Source organism: Mustela putorius, unplaced genomic scaffold (genome assembly GCF_011764305.1).
Source record: "Mustela putorius furo isolate JIRA1106 unplaced genomic scaffold, ASM1176430v1.1 tig00000461_pilon_pilon_pilon, whole genome shotgun sequence".
NCBI lineage: Eukaryota > Metazoa > Chordata > Mammalia > Carnivora > Mustelidae > Mustela > Mustela putorius.
The window spans coordinates 575,241-597,801 of record NW_025421390.1 but is presented as its reverse complement, the minus strand read 5'-3'; the positions used below and the strand labels follow the sequence as shown (position 1 = coordinate 597,801).

Genomic DNA, 22,561 nt, shown 5'->3' with positions numbered 1-22,561 from the left:
TTGCTATACTGATATATTTATTTATAAATATTAGGAACACAGTTTATAAAAGAATAAGACTCCTCTTTAGAACATAAAAGAACACAGATAGGTGCTATTATACAAATGGTGAATGAGTGAACACAAGACTGTGATTTTCAAGCACATTTATATCACACGCAGTTTTAAAACTATCGAATCTTTGAAACTAGATTGGTAGAGGATGTATTTAAGTATTAGTCTGGAGACTTATAAAACAATTTAAGGGGTGATATTTAATGTGTGGGGAGAAGAAACTGTTTGCTGTATATAACTATCATGGTTCAAGGGACATGACTTAATAGTAAAGTTTTTATTATATTTTATATTAGTTATTTTAGAAATACTACCTAAATTAGAATGATATTATATATTCCTTTTCTAATTCCATTCTAATGTCTACAACTGTATCAAATGAAATGAGGAAAGCTAAAGTTTTAACATTTTAGAAAGCCAAGTTACAAAAGGAACTAAAGAAACTCAGATTTAAAGTTTCAAATACCTACAGCATTTGGCACATTTTCTTTTTTAATGCAAAGCATTTCCTCTTAGAAATGGGGCATTTAGTGAATTATCTTTTGTGGTGACCTCAGCTACAATAAAAAAGAAACCAACAGTGACCACAGACTCACTAGCATTGATGGGGGAAAGAGCCAAAGCAAGACAGACCACAGCAGTCCAGGTAACAAGAACTGGGTGAAAACGCAAGCTAAGTCTTCCATGTCTTCACTTTTGCAGGGGGTCGCACTACATTGCAATTACTGACTTTCCTACTGATCCAGAATTAAGGAAAGGCAAAAAAAAAAAAGTCAGTATTCTGTTAAAAGCTGGCAAGTGTATTATAAATTTTAAGAACATGTGAATTTTAAGAACACGCAAATATAGAAATCTTATCTCGAACACCCTTTCTGCCACAGCATTACCTATATTTAATGACTAACAAGTTAAGACTATTGAAAGTGAACAAGCCAATATTATGATCAAACCTGTCTCTATTCAAGAAACATAGTAAACTACTTGACAAAATCTACCTTTATTAGAAACTCCCTCTGCTGAGATTGACAAGGTAGGATTAGCTTTCTGTTACACTGAAGGCAATTCCTGCTACAAGGTGAACATCAGTAAAAGAGCTTACTGCGACGAATACTTAGGTACTTGGCCAACTCCCAATAGACATACAAAACCACAAGAAGCCAACAAAAGACCCCAGGAACAACAGAAGCCCCGTTGCTGATCATCACTTTATTTCTCTTGTGCTGTTCCAGTCTCTGAGTACATTGGGCAGAGCGCAGCGTTAGGACGGCACACAAAAGCATCGGTTTCACCTCCCAACTCTGTTAGCTGCTCCAATGAAGACACACATGGGTAATGGTCTTTTAACATATCTGGCAGTTTAGAAGTCTTCTCGTGAATACGTCGAGAACGTCTAACTGGTGTTAGAAACTTTAGCTCTTTAAATGTAGTATCTGTGTTATCAAACTGTATCTTCTTTTTTACACTAAAAAGACACAAAATTATTCCCAGAGTTAAAAAATATTAACATTTTCACTTTGTTCATGACATTTATCATCCTAGAGCTTATAAGTTAAAACTATGTGATTGCCTGCCTTATAGAAAAAGAGGTACTGAGAACTCTTGTAGTTAGGAACTCCTCGTTTTCTTTATTTGTTGTCACAGTTTGTACAAAGTAGATTCTTGAATATCTGTACAATTGGCTAGTTGCTCAATTCCATAACCTACTATTAACAATAACATACGGACATTAAATAAAATGATGTCAAAGTTTTCTTTTACAAAATGGCAATACTTTGGGTAAAAGCAAAGCAAATACGCGAATTTTAAGATTTTATTTGAGAGAGAGGGGTGGAGATAGTATCAGAGGTCGTGGGAGAGAGAGCATGAGTGGAAAGGAGAGGGAGAAGCAGGCTCCACGCTGTGCAGGGAGCCCAATGCAGAACTTGATCCCAGGGCCCTGGTAACATGACCCGAGTCAAAGGCAGATGCTTAACCGACTGAGCCAACCAGGTGCCCCCAAATACAGTATTTAAAAGGTAAAGTGTCCAGGGGTGCCTGGGTGGCTCAGTCAGTTAAGCATCCAACTCTTGATTTCAGCTCAGGTCATGATATCAGGGTTGTGAGATCGAGCCCTGTGACAGGGCTCCACACTAGGTACGGAGTCTGCTTAAGATTCTCTTCTCTCCTCTACCCCTTCTCCCCAACTTTTATGTGCTCTCTCTCTCGCTCTCGCTGTCTCTCTCTCTCACACACACACACACAGACACATTCCATTCTAAGTTGGAAGCTAAAGATTTTTAGATACCATATTTATTATTCTTAAACATAAAAACCAATCACAGCACATTACATTTTGAAAGTTTACCTTTGTAGGTATGGTGTAGTAGACACGTTATATTTGATTAAGCAACTCCCCCTGGTCTCGGTACTGGGGGTTTTAACATCATTGGTTGGATCTTTTTTGTCATCTTCCTCTTTTTCACAATCTTGAAATACCACATTTCTATTTTTCTTTTCCATTTCTAATCCTCCTGACTCTAGATTAACACCCATATCTTCATTGTCGACTTCTTGAATGTATTCCTTAGTTGCACAAGCCTCAACATTTTCTCCTATGGAAATACATTTATAGATTAAGCTTTTGGTCAAAGTTAAAGAGAAAATCAGAAGACATTAAAGTTATTCATAGTTGGTCAGATTTTCAAAATAGAAGAACCAAACTGCCATTTCCTACCCGTTACTTTCCCTAAGCCAATACTGCTGACGACTATTAACAAATATTCACTATCACCTGTGGGTTGGGATTGTAGATACAGATAGAAGATTGAAATCATCCCTGTCCTTTAAGTTCACATTTCATGGAAGAGACATGATTGAAAATAATGAAAGCGAGAAAAATTCTATAAAGTTGAGGTAAGAACAAAGGGTTATAGGAACCCATAAAATGGAACAACTACCTTTGCTTGAGGGACAGGTAGAGAGCTAGGGAAAGCTTCACAAATGACATTCAGGCTGGGACTTGATAAACCAGTACTTGATAAGACCAAGGAAGATATCTTGGTTATAAAGCTTAAAAGGAAATGACCTATTAAGACAACATTAACAGGCCAGAGTGCCTAGAATATAGATAGGGTAATATATGTGGGGAGGAGGTGATAATAGGTAGGAAGGGCTGGATTACAATGAACTTTACATGCAGGAAGTTTGGTTAAAAAAAATTCTTCACTGGAGAAACAGATATAATCAGATTTGACCACTATAAAGGATGGTTTAGAATGGCAAGGAATGAAAAGGAATGATCTGTGATGATAAGAAGACAAATGAGGTTGTCTCTAGGCAAGATGGGAGAGAGGTAGGCATCAGCAAGAAGGCAGGTTTATGAGTTATTTCTAAGTTAGGACTTAATGAATGTATGTGCACATCAGAATGAGTGTGCAGGTATACCGAGGGCATCTCTCATAACATTTCTTTTCTTTTCTTAGATTTTTTTATTTATTTGACAGAGAGAAATCACAAGTAGGCAGAGAGGCAGGCAGAGAGAGGGGGAAGCAGGCTCCCTGCTGAGCAGAGAGCCCAATGTGGGGATCGATCCCAGGACCCTGAGATCATGACTTGAGCTGAAGGCAGAAGCTTAACCCACTAAGCCACTCAGGCACCCCATAACATTTCTTGCTTACGCATCTTCAATGACAGAGGAGTTTCTTTTTTTCCTTTTCTTTTTTGGGAGGAACAGAGGATGGTATGAGGAAGCAATGAGGGAAGACAATGAGATCAAAATACAACATGCTTGATGTGAAATACTTGAGACATCTTGAAAAATCCAGCAAGCTGAAAAGATCTCTAGATTTGACTATTGGGCAATTATTAGAGATTTGCACCAAGAGATGTTTCAGTTATAGGATATATCTGAATCTAGAAAATGTTTACATTTCATATACCTGACAGCTACTGAATCTCTTCCCTCTATCTACTAGCCCTAGCAAAGAGAATTCTTGAATGAGCTTCTCCAGAGCATAGAACAGATGATAGAATTAATAGGTAAAATTTTAGAGATCATCTAATCAAACTGCCTCATTTTTAACACAAGGAATTAAGGCCTAGAGAAGTAAGGTAACTTTCAAAAACACTCAATGATAAGTTCGGGTTTTGAACCAAACATCTTTTTTTTTCCCCCAAGATTTATTTATTTGCTAGAGAGAGAGAGAGCGCATGCATGAGCAGGGGGGAGGGACGGTGACAGAGGGAGAAGCAGGCTCCCCGCTGAGCAGGGAGTCCAATGTGGGACCTGATCTCAGGACCCCGAGATCATGACCTGAGCCAAAGGCAGCTGTCTAACTAACTGAGCCACCCAGGCACCCTTGAACCAGACATCCTAATTAAAAATTCTTATACTATATAAGGCCCCTGAATCTCAGAGGTATAAGAGGAGACATAAGAGGAGAGAAACATTCTACAAATTTAAAAAGATAAAAGAAAAATAATTCAAATTTATTAAAATCACAATTTACTTGAAGAAAATTAAAAACTTACCATATTTCACTTTCTCTTGACTCTTCATTGTTAGAATATCTGCAATTGCATGTCGCATCTCTTCAATAGGCTTAATTTTTTTAATGAAGAAAATATAATTTTTATATTCTCAGACATTAACTAGGTTATTCAAGCCAAAAATATTTAAAGCAGTAATTATATTTCATACTTTAAAAAGAGGCAAATCATGTGTCTTTTCTCAGAATACTTATTTTGACACTTGAATGTTTGTAAATGACTCTCTTTCCAATTTATAGAATAAAAATGAATACAGGGGGTAGAATTATCAGATTAAAATTCTCCCTGAAATTTTTTCTTAAGCCTCTGGTAATTCTTTTAACTATTTGTCTGATATAAACAAAATTAATGGACAAGTAGCAAGCCAACAATATCAAAGAGCTGATAATATTAATTTAAAGTAAATTTAATATAAAGTTTACTCTTTTTCTCCTACATTCAAGTCCATGGTTAAAGAAAGGAATTTTTAAAAACTCTCTCTGTAAATAATCTCCAAAATCCATTTTTAGGAAACTTGGTCAAAAGGAAACACATTTTATAAATATTTGCCCATAAAAACAAAAAACCCAGCCAAACTGAAAAACCTAGAGATACAATTTATTCTAAACTCAGAGCCTTTTGTACCAATAGAGTAGGAAGAGGGGAAAGGTGTGGTATCAAACCACTATGGCGCTAGTATGTCAGAGAAACTAGTTTACTGCCATTTTCTATGCATGGGCAGGACCAAACATATGGCATAAAAATGTGAGAACATGTAAGAGCATTCATTAAGAAATGCTCTTCAAGTGAAAGACTTCTTTCACATAGCCACAGAACCTGCTAACATTTTAAAAGTTAATTTAATTCTATTTGCTTTATATTTGTTAAACAAATTTTAATATTAAAAATTCAATTTCCCAGATTTCTTAACTAGAAAATATGCAAAACGACACATACTAAAATATTTCTTACAGCAAGTTTCATTAAATGTACATTTCAGTGTATATCCGTCTTCGAAGGTCTGATTATCACTAGTTCATGAGCAAGTTTTAGAATGTTGAGAAACAGCTTTTATAACATGAGATCACTGTGGTCTTTAAACATTCATTACTACTACATATGGAACCACAATTTTATCAAGTTATGTTGTGATGTGCTCCAAAATAGCTCTGAATCCTTTACGCTGTATTAGTAAAGATCGGTAAGTTTTAATCTTACCTGAGCTCCTGCCAAAATAGCTTTCTCATAGATTGTGATAATATTTTCAATAGGACTTGTGAGTGGTTCAATACGTACAAGGCATATCCAATATTTAACAAGTTTTTTGGCATCTGGAATATTTTTAATCAGGTCATTCAGTATGACCAATATTTCTTCTTTTGGGCATCCCTAAAACAGCAAGAAGTGAAGTGACATCCTTTAGCCTCTGAACTATGAACAATTAAGTAAGTGTACTATAAGATCTATATCTTGCTATATACACTTGCTATAAGTAAGTGTACTATCAAGATCAATGATAAGAAAAGAAAAGGTGACAGAAAATTATTCATAAGAATATTCAGTATTCTTTTCCTTACTCCCAACTTACTCTGAATGGGTAGTAAAAAGCCTATTAGTCATAAGTACAAAGTATGAAAACAATGAAATACTAGTTGAGAAAAATATTAGGCAAAAATAGTCACACACAAATGACTAACACTTTACTTTGCCTTGACGATTATCCTTTAATACATTGTGGGATTCCATTTAATATTTGATTTGGAATTTTGCAACTACCAAATGTTTATGTGGGGGGAATAGCTTGCAGGTTTTTAAAAACAGTCTTTGTCAGTTCTTGATATTAAGGTTAAAATGAATCTGTAATCGTTGAAGTAAGTTAAGAGCTATATATAGATGGTAACACAGAGAACTTCCACAGAATCAGTGACAAACCCCAGCTGAGCAAAAATAAGAATATAATCAGGGAAACTCTGGTCCTAATTTTCACTGGTCTTTAAAAATCACAAAAAGCTTACAGATACTCATGAGGCCCAGAGTAAGGTTTGAAATCATACTCTCCATATTCAGTCTTGTTACGGATCTTAGACACCTTGGGTGACCAAATCAAGATTTAAAAAGTAGTCAGGAAATAAAGGATACATTCTGAAGTTATTATACTCTGTAGGATTTTGGTCCAAACAGTGAAACTCTATAATAAGTTTAAGATCATGATGATGTTGGTTTCAATTAATGGAATTTTGTTTGCAAATACTTTAGTTAACTTGAATTTAATCTGTGATAATGACCCACGAATTTAGGTTGCTAGTCTTTGATAAAATATGTAATGAGTAGAAAAAATAATGTGTGAATATGCTGAAGGAATGTAAAAAATAGAAGTATCAGAGTGAATATCCACCCCAGCCCATTCTATAGTAACATCTTAGAGGAATACCATATTTATAAATTAAAAAAAAAAATCAAGTAAAAAACCTAGTTATCCCTTTGATACATTTATATATCCTCAATGAAAATGCAGTCCATTAAAGCCTAAAGAGAATCTCACAAATAACACTGAGTCTACGTAACACCACTAACACATTACGTAGTCAAAAGAGTGACAAGGTAATTTAGTAAGAGAACATTTATAAGATAATTTACAAACTATAAACTACTATACAAATATAAGGACTATACCTCATTAATCAGGTTTAAGCATTCTGAAAATGTCTTGTTTACTTTTTCAGTAAATAATCTTTGTTCATCTTCTTCTACCATGGTTGTCCAAAAGGACCCGACCGAGTTTTCATTCTGCCCTCCAGGCTCAGGCTGCGTAACCACTGCGCTAGGAGGCCTTTTCAGCACTTTTCTTTTGCCAGCTCTCCACTCGCTCAGACGAGCTCTACAGTTAGAAGCAGGATATAAGCGTTACCTGTGCTACTGATGGTAGAATTCTGCCAGACAGAGAAGTTAAAAAATAACTCAGGTCTTTAAGCAGTTCCACACCCCAGGCCCACACATTAAGTTCCCAAGTTCAAAGAAAAAGAAATCAATGTTCATTACATACTCAAACACCCCAAGACTGTGTTTTTAAATGGAGAGGTTATAAGACATTTCCCAACTGTATTAAGTATCTCAGATTATAGCAACCTAATGAAACACACTTAAGCACATTAGCTTAGGTCACCTCTGCTCCACCACTGGATAAATTTACTCCACCACTGGATAAATCTGCCTACAACAGAGGATATTACACACACACACACACACACACACACACACAAATTCTAGTACCTTCTTGGAGATTATAAGCCGCATGCACAAGTGGCACTCTACTGAAAACTAAGCCTATAAAATGAAATCAACTTACTTTCTCTCTTCTGCTGTTTCTTTGGGCCGGGCCGACCTATCAAGAGTTGCTTTTGCTATAGTGTGTCTGCGGGGGTCAATGCTTTTGGATTTCTGTACCAGTTTGGTGTTAGAAGACAAAGCAGGCCTGGCTACAGTTTCAGAGGTCAAGCTTCTTGCCAGTGTCTTCCTTCTCTCTACATCCTGAGCACCGGTTTTGGCACTAGATGAAACCGTGTTTGAGTGCAGTAATTCTTTCTCCCGAGGCCCTTTCCGGATTGTAACGTTGGCAGTGGTTCTCCCAAGGCCCTGTTTCACAGCGTCCTGGGCGCTGTCTCGGTGACTTCTGATAGGAGGCCGCCCCAGCTGTCTGTCCTGAGATGCTGTGCTCCCAAATTTAGTGGTGGTCACTGTGTTCAGGGCTCTATCACTTCTCACCGTCGCACCTTGGGTATCTGCAGGCAGAGGCTCTGGGGCTTTAGGGACAGCGGCTGAAGGTTTCTTCGTTGTTGCAGAACTCTCATCTCTTACTGGCAGGGGCTTTCTAAATGAATTAATCTTAGACTGAACAATTTGGCCACGGTAAGACCCAAGCACAAGCTTCTTGGACGTGTTAGCATCTTGCTTTGGTTTTTCTGTGGATACCTGTTTCTTTTTATTGTTGTTTTTAAGATGAAACACTTGGCTTAATGTCATGTGTTGACTTTGAGGGTCATCTTTAATTGGTACGGACTGTCTCATTTGATTATTATCCTCAAAATTATGTGTGTCAGTTGCTATTGTTGAATTGGTTGATTTATTAGAAGGTCTTAAAGGACTACAATTTTTTCCCGTTGTTGTATGATTTTTGTTCCCAGGAGGTCTACTGACATTTTCTTTACCAGCCTAAAAGAGTGATTTCAGACAAATAAGTCTTTCAGAACTCATTTCTTTAAGAGTTTAGGAAGGAGAAAGGGGGAGGGAAAGGACAATTTAGGAGGGCTATAATCCATATCTTACCATTTTTGTTTCAAATTTCAGAACTTTTGTCTCTTCGTGGACCTGGCCCTCAGAGTTCATCACTTTCTGGTCTCTACTACTTTAAGAAATAAAAAAAGGAAAAAAAAAGTTTAACCATGTATCAAGGAAGTTTTTGCTTTGTGGGGGAGGGATGGAAGAATATTAACAATCATCTGACTTTGTAATTTTAAATTGAGGCCAGAATGGAGCTGAGTTTTATGTGTCCTTTTTCTTTATTACAGGGTGGACTTAACAGTATAAAGAAGATAGCTGAGGAATTTAAAGATATTTTCTTAAAAATCTTAACAACTCCCCTACACAGAATATGTGAACACTTGATAATCTCATTCCAAAACATTCTTCCTAGTCACTCAAATAAATCCTCAAAATCTTTATTAAGCAACATTTTCTTTGGTTAGTTTTAAGTACTTAGTAAAGGACGTACAGTGAAAATTTTTTAAATATAGGCCCTCTTCAAGTAAGTGGTTTGAGGAAAACTGGACAGCGTCAAGGAAAAGAATTAAACTGGACTAATTTCTTACATCATTCACAAAAATAAACTCAAAATGCATTAAAAATCTAAATATAAGACCTGAAACCATAAAACTTCTATAAGGAAATAGAGGCAGTAAACTCCTGGACATCAGCCTTAGTCATAATTTGCTGGGAGTCTCCCCTCAGGCAAAGGAAACAAAAGTAAAAATAACGGGGACTACATCGAGCTAAAAAGCCTTTGCACAAGAAAACCATCAACAAATGAAAAGGTGGGGCACCTGGGTGGCTCAGTCAGTTAAGCCTCCAACTCTTTTTTTTTTTTTTTTTTTTTTTTTTTAAGATTTTTTATTTATTTATTTGACAGAGAGAAATCACAAGTAGTCGGAGAGGCAGGCAGAGAGAGAGAGAGAAGCAGGCTCCCTGCTGAGCAGAGAGCCCGATGTGGGACTCGATCCCAGGAACCTGAGATCATGACCTGAGCCGAAGGCAGCGGCTTAACCCACTGAGCCACCCAGGCGCCCCGAGCCTCCAACTCTTGATTACAGCTCAGGTCATGATTTTGGGATTGTGAGATGGAGCCAGTCCCACCCCTGCCAGCCCTGCGTTGGGTTCTGTACTAGGTGTGGCGGCTGCAGAAGATTCTCTTTCTCCCCCTGCCCCAACTGGCTCTCTCTCTCTCTCTCTCACACACACACACACACACACACACACACTCTCTCTCTCTCTCAAAAAAAAAAAAAAAAAAAAAAAAGGCAATCTACTAAATGATAGAAGTTATTTATAAGTAACATATCTGATAAGGGGTTAATTTCCAAAATTCATAAAGAACTCTGACAACTCAACATGAAGAAAACCCAATTAAAAAGTGGGCAGAGGACTTATACAGACATTTTTCCAAACACATACAGATGGCCAACAAACTCATGTAAAGATGCTCAACATCACTAATCATCAGGAGAATGTAAATCAAAACCACAATGAGATATAACCTCACACCAGTCAGAATGGCTAGGATTTTTTTTTAATTTTGAGAGAGAGTGCACATGCATGAACATGAAGGGGGTGGGGTAAAGAGAGAGAGAGAGAGAGAGAGAATCTCAAGCAGACTCCTTGCTGAGTGCAGAGCTGGAAGTGGTGCTCAATCTCACAACACTGGGATCATGATCTGAGCTGAAATCAAGAGTCAAATGTTTAACCAATTGAGCCACAAAAGTGCCCTGAGAATGGCTAGTATTAAAGAAACAAAAAAATAACAAGTGTTGGCAAAGATATATATAGAGAAAAAGGAGCCCCTGTGCACTGAAAATATAAATTGGTGTAGTCAGTGGAAAATAATATAGGGGGTCCTCAAAAAATTGGAAATAAAGGGGCGCCTGGGTGGCTCAGTGGGTTGGGGCCTCTGCCTTCAGCTCAGGTCATGATCCCAGGGTTCTGAGATTGAGCCCCTCATCGGGTTCGCTGCTCAGTGGGGAGCCTGCTTCCTCCTCTCTCTCTGCCTGCCTCTCTGCCTACTTGTGATCTCTGTCAAATAAATAAATAAAATATTTTTTTTTAAATTGGAAATAGAAATACCAGATGATCCAATACTTTCTCTTCTGGGTATTTACGTGAAGAAAATGAAAACAGTAATTCAAAAGATATATCCATTCCTGTGTTTATTGCAGCATTATTTATAATAGCCAAGATACAGAAGTAACCTAAGTGTCCATTGATAAATTAATGGATAAAGAAGATGTGGTATAGGGGTGCCTGCGTGACTCAGTCAGGTGAGCGGCTGCCTTTGGCTCAGATCATAGATCCCAGAGTCCTGGGATTGAGCCCCACATCAGGCTCCCTGCTTGGCGGGGAGCCTGCTTCTCCCTTTCCCTTTGCCTACCGCTCTGCCTACTTGTACTTTCCATCTCTCTTGTCAAATAAATAAATAAAATCTTTAAAAAAAAAAAAGACAACTGGAGAAAGACAAACACCATATGATTTCACTTCTATGTGGAATCTTAAAACAAAAACAAAAACAAAAACAATAGAAACAGACTCAAATACAGAAAACTGATCTTTGCCTGAGAGGAAGGCAGTGAGGGGGTGGGAGAATGAAATAGGTGAAGGGAGTTAAGAAGTACCAACTTCTAGTTATAAAATAAGTAAGTCATGGGGATGAAAAAGTATAGCATAGGGAATACAGTCAATAATATAGTATCTTTGTATGGTGACAGAAAGTAACTACACATGCTTTTGGAAAGTATTTAATGTTTACAATTGTCAAATCATTATGATGTACAGATAAAACTAATATAATATTATAGGTCCCCTATAATTTAAATAAAAAGAATAAAAGAAAAAAAATAGCCTTCCCAAAAGAAATCTAAAAATTTCCATACACACTCACAGCCCAATCTATATTGAGTTTTATAATATACCTCAATAATATAAATTGTTATATCTGTTCACTCCTTGAACAGATATATACTAGTTTGGACAGGCCATGAGATTCTCTTAACAAGTCATTATAACAATCTGTATTACATTAAGAAAAGAAAAACAGGCTCAATTAGACACGCCATTGAAACTAAGACAGATTCCCAGTTCAAAGATGCTAAAATGTAAAAAAAAAAGAAAAAAAAAGTGTCTATTTTAGAATGAACAAAACTTATCTCTATAATCGACAATCTGGGTTATATTGCTTTTCCCATCTGTTTGCTCAGTCTGCTTGGACAAGGGGGAAGAACTAGGACATAGCTTGTACTAGCCATTTTGTACGGTGGCAGAGAAGAGTCAATACGCATCACTGAACAGAGCAATGTCTCCCCAGTTTAAGCCCCTGCATTCACTACCTGAGGCAAATACTCCTCTGACGGTTCACTGGTCTGCAACCAGGTGTGGGGTGGGAGACGGTGCTCAGGGTCAACCTGTCAGGTCCTCCCAATGTGGCACCTTAACTAATCAGACCCCCTGTATTATACCTGGGCGTACAGCATACTATGATGTTACCTCAGAGAAAATCAGAAGCAATCTTAACAAGAATTAGCCCTTCTTTCTCCCACCAAAGCCTGCCAGCCTATCTGCCTCTGTCCCCAGATATTCTGCCTTCCTTCCTGTCTATGCATGAACTGACACCATGCTGACCCATGGGCAGACTCTCCATTTGTGCTCTCCCACTTGCCCACTCAGGATCTTTGTTCTTTGATTTGCTCTTTCTTCTGCATCATTAACTTTCCCCTCTACTACACATCACTCCCATCAGCATATAAACACAATCTATTTTATCTCATTTTAAAAGCCTTAAACCTAACGTTCCCCCTTTTCAGCTCCTGCCTCATTTCTCTTTGTTTTACACCCAAACTCCTCAAAAGCCTGTATTTATACACACTGTCTCCATGCTGTCACATTCCATTCTCTCCCCAGCCCACGCCTATTAGGAGCGTATCCTCAACACTCCACTGGAGACTCATGTCATCTGCTTCCGTGTTTCTACAACTCATGGGGCAATTCCGTTTTCCCCTTACTGAACCTAAGCAGCACTTGACACAGGCAGACATTCTTCTTTCCTTCGACACTTTCCTCGCTTGGCTATGGATCACCACTTCTTCTACCTTTCCTCCTACCTCAGCTGGTCCACTTCGATTAGGTCTATCTTCTTCCTAACCTCTGAGCTAGGGCTCAAAGCTGCATTTCAGTTTTAAAAATTTCTAGGGGCACCTAAGTGGCTCAGTCAGTTAAGCATCTGCCTTTGGCTCAGGGCATGATCACAGGGTCCTGGGATCAAGCCCCATGTTGGGCTTCCTGCTCAATGCGGAGTGTGCTTCTCCCTCTGCCTCTTGCCCCCTAACCCCGCCGCCCCCCACAGTGTGTGCTCTTGCTCTTGCTCACTTTCTCTCTCAAAAAAATAAATAAAATCTTTTAAAAAAATGAATAAATTTTAAATTTTTCTTCTGTTTATTTTAGTTTTATACTTCTCAGGATCTCCTCCTTGTCTGTCTGTGCTAACAGAATTCTAGTACTTAGTCTTGAAATTGCTGACCTTTCAACTGCTAGCTTATAAAATTTCAGGATATGGAGAATCTACTTTATTCACTTATCCAGTATAGGAGAGTTATATGAAAATATGTTCTGTCCCATTCTGTCTTGTTATGATAAAACTGCCCTCACAAGAGTTATCTAAACAAAGGAATCTTAAAATACCCACCCTAGAGACTGTAAAATAGAATGATTTAATTTTGAAAAGCTAAAACTCTGATTAGTTGTCTATTTAACAATTTGTTGCTCAAATAACAATATTTAAGATGACATCTGTTTTTTGAAAGGAATAAATACAGTACTTGTGAGATTTCTTGGTAAAGCCAGAAGAATTTCAGAATTTTCTTATCTTCTCACTGTGTATAAAAGTATTATAAATTCCATGGCCCAGCTGAATTCCTTATTCAAATAAGTAGTTGAGAATTATGCTCGTACTTGAATTACTATTCTCTTTATTCGTTCTCTAGTAATCTTATGCTACCTCAAAGTTTTAAATAAATATCATCTACAAACTGATAATTCCCAAGTTTAAATCTTTGGTCTCAATCTCAACCCAGCCTTTCAGACGTAACTATTTGGCATTTCCACTTGGATATCCTGTTGGTACCTCAAACTGAGCACGGTCAAATCAAAGTTCCTGATTCCCCTATTCCTCCCTCCGTCTTTCCCTTCTAGACATATGATACCACTATCCACTCAGTTATTCAAATAAAAAATCTAGGATCACTTTCTGTTTTAAATGAAGAAATGCAGGATTTGCAAAAGAAAATGTAAAGCACTTAATGTAAGCTATTAACGTAAAATTAAAAAGAATTTTTAAAATTTGGAAATAATGTCAAACTCAAAGTTGCAAAATTACAAATAGTTCAAAGTATATTCCCATACTTTTTACCCAGATCTGCATGGTGTTAACCTTTTATTCCACTTGCATTATCATTTGCAGTGTTTCTGAACATGTGTAGGTGTGGAGTACATGCAATTTTTTCTTCCTGAACTTTTAAAGTTAAGATATATACATGATTACCTTTAAACCCTAAAAGCTTCCATGTTTATTTCCTAAAAATAGTGACGTTCTCTTACATAACTACATTAGTTATCAAATTCAACTTGACATACGCCTTAATCTATTATTTATATTCTAGTTGAAAACTGACCTAATAATGTCTTTTCTAACATTTCCCCCTCCACAGTAGGACATAGTATAAGGATCAGGTATTGGATTGAGCGGTCGCTCTTAATCTGGAACATTCAGGGTCCTCTTAAAGGGCACTCTTTCTTTCACATCCCATCCATACCTAACCCATCAGCAAGCCCTATCACCTGTACCTCCTAAATATAAGCACCATCTGACCACTCTCAACCACAAGGAAGGGTAGGAAGCATTTGCAAAGACAAAATATAGCAATAACTCTTTGGAGAAACTAAAGAAACTAGGAGTAAGAGTAACTCAAGAACCGGTGCTCTGTGTATAAAGCCACTGAGAGATCGTGAAATAATAGCTACTGCTTGTTGGGCTCTCTCTATATACCAGGCATAGTACAATGCATTCACTATCTCATCTGATCCCCATTACTATCTCATTTTAGTATAAATAAATGGACTCAAAGAAGCCAGGTTAACTCCCCTGAGGTTACACAGTTGTAGTGCCAGACTTGGAGTCCAGCCCTTAACACTCTAAAGCCGATGCTCTTAGAATGCCAGAAAGAGTCTAAAGGATGTGACTAACAGTTAGCTCTAGAGGGGGCATCTGATCTTCTGCTTTATATACTTTCATGGGGCTTCCTTCCAGCCACAACCATATGCTATTTGTTTTTAAATTTTAACAAAATAACACCAATAACACCAATAAGAACCCAATGGATCTCTAAACATCTAAGGAGAGTAACCTCTCAAAGAATAACCATTCATGCCCCGCCCCCCTCTCTCCCACACACACAGTAAAAACCTTACTAAATTAAGACTGACCTTTGTAGCACTGCATAAATCATAAGTCAATATTTTGATATATACTAGCACTTTGTTTTTAAAATTAATTGTTTCATCTTAGAGTATGAATTAATATACACAGGAAGCAATGCTGTGCTATCCAAGAAGGTAAGGCTACTGAGCACTTGAAATATGGTTAGTCCAAATTGATGTGTGAAAGTGTAAAATACACACCAAGATTTTGAAAACACAGTACCAAAAAAGGATATAAAATGTCTCAATAACTTTTAAGAATTACATGTTGAAATTATAACATGGGGTATATTGGACTAAATGTTATTACAATTCATCTTTTAAAAACAATTTTCAGAGGGCATATGGGTGGCCCAGTCCGTTAAGCTCAGATTATTATCTCAGGGTCCTGGGACTGAGCCCCACCACAGGCTCCAAGCTCAGCAGGAAGTCCGCTTGCCCCTCTCCCTCCACCCATCCCCCTGCTGGTGCTCTCTGTCTCTCCCAGATAAACAAATAATATAGATATTTTTAAATATAAACAATTATATCAAAAACTATTGATATACTCTATGTTCACTAACTATACATAATATGTATATATATAAATAAAAACTTCCCCAAAATGGCAACTAGAATTTTTTTTAAGATTTCATTTAGGGGCGCCTGCGTGGCTCAGTTGTTAGATGTCTGCCCTGGACTCAGGTCATGATCTCAGAGTCCTGGATTAAAGCCCCGCATAGGGCTCCCTGCTCAGCAGGAAGCCTGCTTCTCCCTCTCCCTGCTTGTGTTCCCTCTCTCACTGTGTCTGTCTCTGTCAAATACATAAAACTTAAAAAAAAAAAAAAAGATTTCATTTATTTATTTGAGAGAGACAGCAAGAAGAGAATACAAGCAGAGGATAGGAAGAAGCAGACTTCCCGCTGAGCAGGCAGCCAGATGCCTGGCTCAACCCCAGGACCCTGGGATCATGACCCTGAGCCCAAGGCAGACACTTAATGACTGAGCCACCCATGTACCCCTAGGAAAAAAAAAATTAAGATTCATTTATTTAAGAGAGAAAAAGAGCCAACTAGGGAAGGGCCAGGGAGAGGGAGACATGCAGACTCCCCGATGAGAGGGGAGCTGGAAGCGGGGATCAATCCCAGCACCCTAAGATCTGACCTGAGCCAAAATCAAGAGCAGGGTGCTTGAACCCACCGAGGCACCCAGACACGCCGAAAATTCTAAATTACAGTACAACTGTGACTCCCATCACATTTTTATTAAACAGCTCTGATACAATTTTATAGATCTGAAACGAGAAATTTTGACCTCACCTGGGTATGTGATTTTCCTGTTTGTATGCAAAAAAAGTTTTTCTTTTTAATATATGTTCCTTGAGTTTTTGTCTTCTTTGTTCTAAACAACAAAAAAGCAACAAGTCAACATTTGTTACAATAACAGCAAATAAATATTCACTAAATGAACATCTTCAAAAAATGTTCTTCTAGAGATCAGACTTTAAACACAACAGAAAATTTCCCAATTCAGTATTGACTTTGAAAAATAATCCCATTTTTAAGAGGTCGTTACTATAAAAGGTCCCTACAACCACTGCACAAGAATCACATTCTCTTTTGTCTGAAAGTGAAAAATCTGGAGGACATCATTTTCAACTTACGGTTACTGAAAGCCAAGCTTTAAGACACTGAACAGCAGAGTCGAGACACTAGACTCCAAGTTCTAATTTACCAGAACTGGATTGGGTCTGAGTTTCTTTCCTCTGTACTCCCATGTGCAGGACCAAGAACTAACAATATTATTTCTGAATACCCAGTCCACCCTGGATATAAAGTCGATTGCGTTAAATTTGAAGCATCCGACAATGCAATCCCACCTCTCCCAAAAACTAGCTCCCCACACAGCCCGCGGGAGCGCCCTGCGCAAGCGCATTCGGCCCTCGAGCTGGGCGCGGCCCCGCCCCCCGCAGGTCCCGGGTCCCCAACCCCCGGGGGCTGGCAGGAGTGCCTCGCAGCCTCCCTCGCTAAACGGACTCGTCCACGCCTGGCCCATCTCCGCCACCAGAAGGTCACGCCCGGCCAGTAACCACCGCACGTGAGGCGCTCGGCCCCGCACACTAACACAGGACAGGGCACCGCTCTGGTTGTCCATTTCGCTCCTGCTGAGAATGAGGCTGTGAGAGGCCGAGCGATCTGCCCAGGCTTCTCACACAACGGGTAGGGGCTGAAGCTGGTCGGCGGACTCGAGGTCCTGGCCGCTATATCCGAGCGACCCCCTCCCCCACGGTCACCCCCCTACCCCCGTCCCCTCGGGCAAACGAGGCACCTGGGGGTCGCACCGCTCCAGCCACCGCGACCCTCACCTCTGAACGCGGGCTGAGCCCTCTGGCTCGGGGGCAGCTGCAGGTCCTGAGGCACGGCTGGGGTGCTCATGGCCGCTACCGAAGGGGGCCGCGTCTCACCTCTGACAGTCCCGGACTGCGCAAGCCAAGGCCGCGGCACACAGAGCAAGCCGCCCGCCCCGCGGTAGAAGGCGCGGCGTGAATTGAATGAGCCAATGGGCGCCGAGAGGCGGAGCCTGGGCGGCGGGGGCGGGCCGTGCGTCTGCCAGTTTCGGTTAGGGCCGCCCAGCTGAGTGGCCTGGCTGGCCGGACTGGTCAGCTGTTTCCGCGTTGAGCTTGCGACCTTGGGGGTACTGGACCTGCCAAGTCCCTGCTGTGAGGCAGATAGGACTCGTCTGAACGCTCACGGGGCGTGGGGGAAGGCAGACTGGAGAAGTGTTTGGCCGCGCACATTAACCGCGTGTTCGTTGAGGAGGCTGTGAGCACAGACTGCTGTACCCAGAGCAGGTGTATTTCCCTTTCCCCAACTTGACTTCGTGGCCATATGACAGCTAGGAAGAGGGTCTGTGGGACTGCTGACAACACTGACTCCTCCTTTGGCGGAGCATCCTGTTTATGCCCACGCAATGACTTCCCTCCGATTCGTGTTCCAGGCCCCTGGAGGTTAATGTAGGCCTGGACCAGAATGCGAGGTTTGTTCTGAACGTCCCTGGAGTGGGGCACTTTTAAGTAAACCAGTATGGATGACAGAGCAACAAAAGGTGTCACTTTAGGTTACTTGTTTGAGCCTGGTTTTGAGCATGGAGGCAGAACCAGAAGGATACAACTTCTGTACCTCCTGCACAGGTCTGAGAGCCTCCAGAGCTGGCTCCCAACGGTCAGTCCTTCCTGTCTTTCTGTGCTATTTTCCTAAAGGCACGTATGGTAGCATCTTGCTAATGAGGAAGTTAGTTTGGGATGTTCTGTTGTTTTTTTCTTGATGAAATGTGAAGTATAACGTTGTGTGACTTTGCCTGCACTCGAAGCCAGGTCTGGTAGAACCAAGAGCCAAACAGCACCAATCACCATACCTAAACCAAACCAAACCAAACACTGCTGCTTGCACATTACTGTTAATATTGTCTATTATCTACCAAAGTTTCATCAGACAGGCTGGGTAACCACGGATTCCCATTAAGTGACAGAGAACAAAATAGAATGTAAAAAAAGAAGTGACTCAAGAATCTCTAAACCATTATGCTAAGGAAAGCCAGCCACCAAAGGTCACACATATGGTATGATTCCATATGAAACATCCATAATCGATAAATCCACAGTGAAATGACACAGATTGGTGGTTGCCAGAGGCTACAGGTAGGTGCAAATGGGAAGAGAGCACCGAGCTGTTCACTTTAAAAGAATTATTTTATGTTATGTAAATTTCAGTATTTTTGTAAATGGGCATCGTTAAAAATAGTGACTCAAAGAAAACATGGAGAGCTCAATAGGCTGAGATGGTGGGTAGAAAATCCTACAAAACTGCTAGGTTTCCCAACATGGCAATTCCCTTTCCATCTCCAGACTCACCCACTCCAAGAATGCTGTCTTTTTAAAGACACTGTTTGAAATATCATCATCGTACAATTGTTGGAGGGAAGGCAGACGATTCTCTAAAAGATCCAAGAGAGGACTTTCTTTGCCAACACAGCTGACATTTAACTGCAGCCACCTGGAGTATAGCTGATCAGCTTCCTGTGAAACAGAGAGAGCGCACCTGTGAGAGAACAGGATGCGACTATCCAAAGAACAGAAGGAAGACAAAGGCCGGGTAAGGACAGGAAGTCTGGGAAGAAAGGAGCCTAAAGAAAGAGGTAATGGTCCAATGTTAGGCACTGAAGAGGTGTAGTAAGATTGGGACTGAAAGGAACCATTGGATTCAGAAGCTAAGAGGTTCTGGCAAAAATACTCTGTGGACAAGTACAAGATATTGCTGAGAGAAATTCAAGAAACCCTAAATAAATGGAGAGATGAGATGCTTATTATCAGAAGACCCTATGTTGTTAAGATGTCCATTTTCTCCAAGTTGAGCTGTTCAAGCCCATCCTAATCAAAATCCCAGAAGACCTTTCTATAGACATTGACAGATTCTAAAGTTTAAATGGAAATGCAAAGGATCTAGAGAAGCAAAAAAATTTTGAAACAGAACAAAGTCAGAGGACTAACACTACCTGATCTTCAAGATGTATTATAAAGCCACAGTAATCAAGACAGTATAGCTGGCTTGGTGGAAAGAAAAGGAAAGCAATGGAATATAGGGAATATAGTAGAGACGCCAGAAACCTACTTGGGCCTCTATTGTCACTTGATTTTCCACAAAGTTTCTAAGATAACTCAATGGAGGAGAAGGATGATCTTTCCAACTAATACCAGTACAGAGACAACTGTATGTCCACATGGAAAATGTTAACCATGTCCCTTAACTCACCCCTTATACAAACAAAATAAACCTCAAAATGGAATGTAGACCTAAATGTAAGAACCCAAACTACAAAATCTCCAGAAGAAAACATAGAAGAAAAATCTTAGTGACTTTGTGTTAGGCAATGCTTTCTTAAATAGGAGACAGCACAAACTATAAAAAAAGAAGTACCCTGGATTTCATTAAAATTAAAACCTTTTGCTCTTCAAAAGTCACTTTAGAGCAGGAGAAAATGTTTGCAAAGCATATTTAATAAAGAACTTCACCAGAATGTGTAAGCACTCTTACAACTCAATTTTTTCAATGTGAAAAAAAAAAAAATTGCACTTCACCAAAGAAGATAAAAGAAACCAAAAATAAGCACAAGGCAGATATCTACCATCCTTAGTCATCAGAAAAATACAATTAAAATCACAAATATCATTCACTTTGTACTCACTAAAATGGCTAATACTTAAAAGATAGATAATACTAAGCTTTGCCAAGGAACTGGAACTCTCATATTGTTGTACCCAAGTTTTCGCATCTGAGAGACCACCAAGGAGCCCAGCACCGATGCAATCTCATGAGGGTTTATTTGACAAGCTTAAGCTTGGGCCCAAGTATACCCAACACAGCGGAGTAGGGACTTGGACCCCGAGCCAGATTATAGTCAGAGTTTTTAAAGGCAGACTAGGGGTGGACTCAGCGGTGGGTGAGGACAAAGAGGGTGTTCAGAAGGGCTATCAGGGTAAAGAAGACTGTCGGGATATTGAAGGCCTGGTTACTATCAAGCCAAGGCCGTTTTCCCTTTTAATGAGGCACTAGCATGAAGACAATTGGGAGTTTCCTGGTGGAATGTCACATTCCTTTTTTTTTTTTTTTAAAGATTTTATTTATTTATTTGTAAGAGAGAGAGAGAGTGAGAGAGAGCACAGGCAGACAGAGTGGAAGGCAGAGTCCGTCACATTCTTGCTATCAAGCGCCCTTGTTAGTGAGGTTTGGGTTTAGAAGAAATTTAAATTTATTTAGGGCTTGAGGAACTGAGTTATTTGCCTCTGGAAATTGTGCTATTGTTAGATAGCTGCTTTGTTTGTAGATCTCTGGGACATTTGTAAACCAAGGGAGACTCCTGTTTTGCAGGATTGTGATCTCTGCAAGTTAACTATTTGTTTTCCTTTTAGGGCAGTTAGAGGTGGCTGAGGAATGTCACACATACTGCCGAGGGGAGGGGAGCGGGTGAAGAGGGGGTGCAAGGTGCCAGCTTTTGCTTTGCCAAGATGGCTGTACTTATGTCAGGGCTAGATTCAAGGTGGGTACAGACCTGTTTTTCTTGGCCTCCACAATATTACCACTGGTAGTAATACAAAATAATATAGCTACTTAAGAAAACTGGAGGTTTCTTATAAAGTTAAACATGCACTTACCATATGACCCAGCAATTACTCTTCTAGGTATTTACCCAAGAGAAATGAAGGCATGTACACAAATGTTTATAGCATCTTGACTCACAATAGCCCTAAGCAGAAAAAAACCTAAATTCTCAACTGATGACAGGACAAGCAAATTGTGGTATACTCATACAATGGACTACTTCTCTGCAATGAGAAGGAACAAATTACTGAAAAATGCAACATGGATAAAATGAAAAAAACTCAGTTTTTCCCTTTCTGTGCAGGGAAACACCCAGCTTCCCACTATTGTGTTTCTTTCCAGTGTGTCTTCTTTACTCTCACACAGAAACACTTCTGACACTTCTGGTCACCAAAGGTGTGGAGGTGTTTTCCCCCCCACAACAAGCAGTTCTTTGTGACATCAGCAGGGTGTCCCACAATTGAAGTCAATTGTAACACAACCTGGAGAGAATGTCACTGCTACAGGCTAAGACTTAATCCCTCAATCCCCCCAAACTCCTTCCCTTCAACTTCAGATGCCAGTGGAAACCTAGGCACTGAATCCCTCCTGGGCTTGAATAATTTCCTAGAGCAGCTCACAAAACTCAAGAGAAGTATTTACATGGGTTTACCAGTTTTTAAAAAGATAACAGAAAGAATATAGATGAATTGTCAGGTGAAGAGATACATAGAGGAAGGTTTGGAAGGGTCCAGAGGGTAGGAGTCTCTGTCCCTGTGGAGTTGGGTTTACTACTCTCTCGGAGTGGATGAGTTCACCAACCCGGGAGATCTCCAAACCCCCAACTATTGGGATTTCATGGAAGCTTTCATGTAAGCACGGTCAATTATTAACTTTGTTTCTAGTCTCTCACCCTTCTCTGGAGTAGTGGGGGGCCAGATGAAACCTGAAAATTCCAAACTTCTTTTATCAGGGATTTCTGGTGACCAACCCCCATCCAGAAGTCCACCAAGAGTCGCCTCAATAAAACGAAAGATTTTCCTTGTGTGCTTATCACTTAGGAAATTACACGGGGTTTAGGAACTCTATGCCAGGATCCA

At 39.7% G+C, this 22,561-nt stretch overlaps 1 protein-coding gene across 2 annotated transcripts; it reads right to left on the bottom strand.

The window, feature by feature from the left end:
• On the bottom strand, positions 1-17,882 carry CKAP2 (cytoskeleton associated protein 2). 2 transcript variants are annotated; one of them, XM_004775199.3, is made up of 9 exons: positions 17,693-17,882; positions 16,647-16,728; positions 8,884-8,962; positions 7,907-8,769; positions 7,234-7,438; positions 5,779-5,949; positions 4,564-4,633; positions 2,399-2,645; positions 1-1,516 (listed from the first exon to the last, which is right to left on the bottom strand). In XM_004775199.3, the coding sequence occupies exons 1-9, from the start codon at positions 17,760-17,762 to the stop codon at positions 1,261-1,263; spliced, it is 2,043 nt and encodes a 680-aa protein (XP_004775256.1). In that variant the 5' UTR covers positions 17,763-17,882; the 3' UTR covers positions 1-1,260. The 2 variants fall into 2 exon arrangements, with proteins under 2 accessions (XP_004775256.1, XP_004775257.1); XM_004775200.3 differs by having other exon boundaries at positions 8,884-8,959; positions 17,693-17,880.
• Between the last annotated feature and the right edge of the window lie 4,679 nt (positions 17,883-22,561).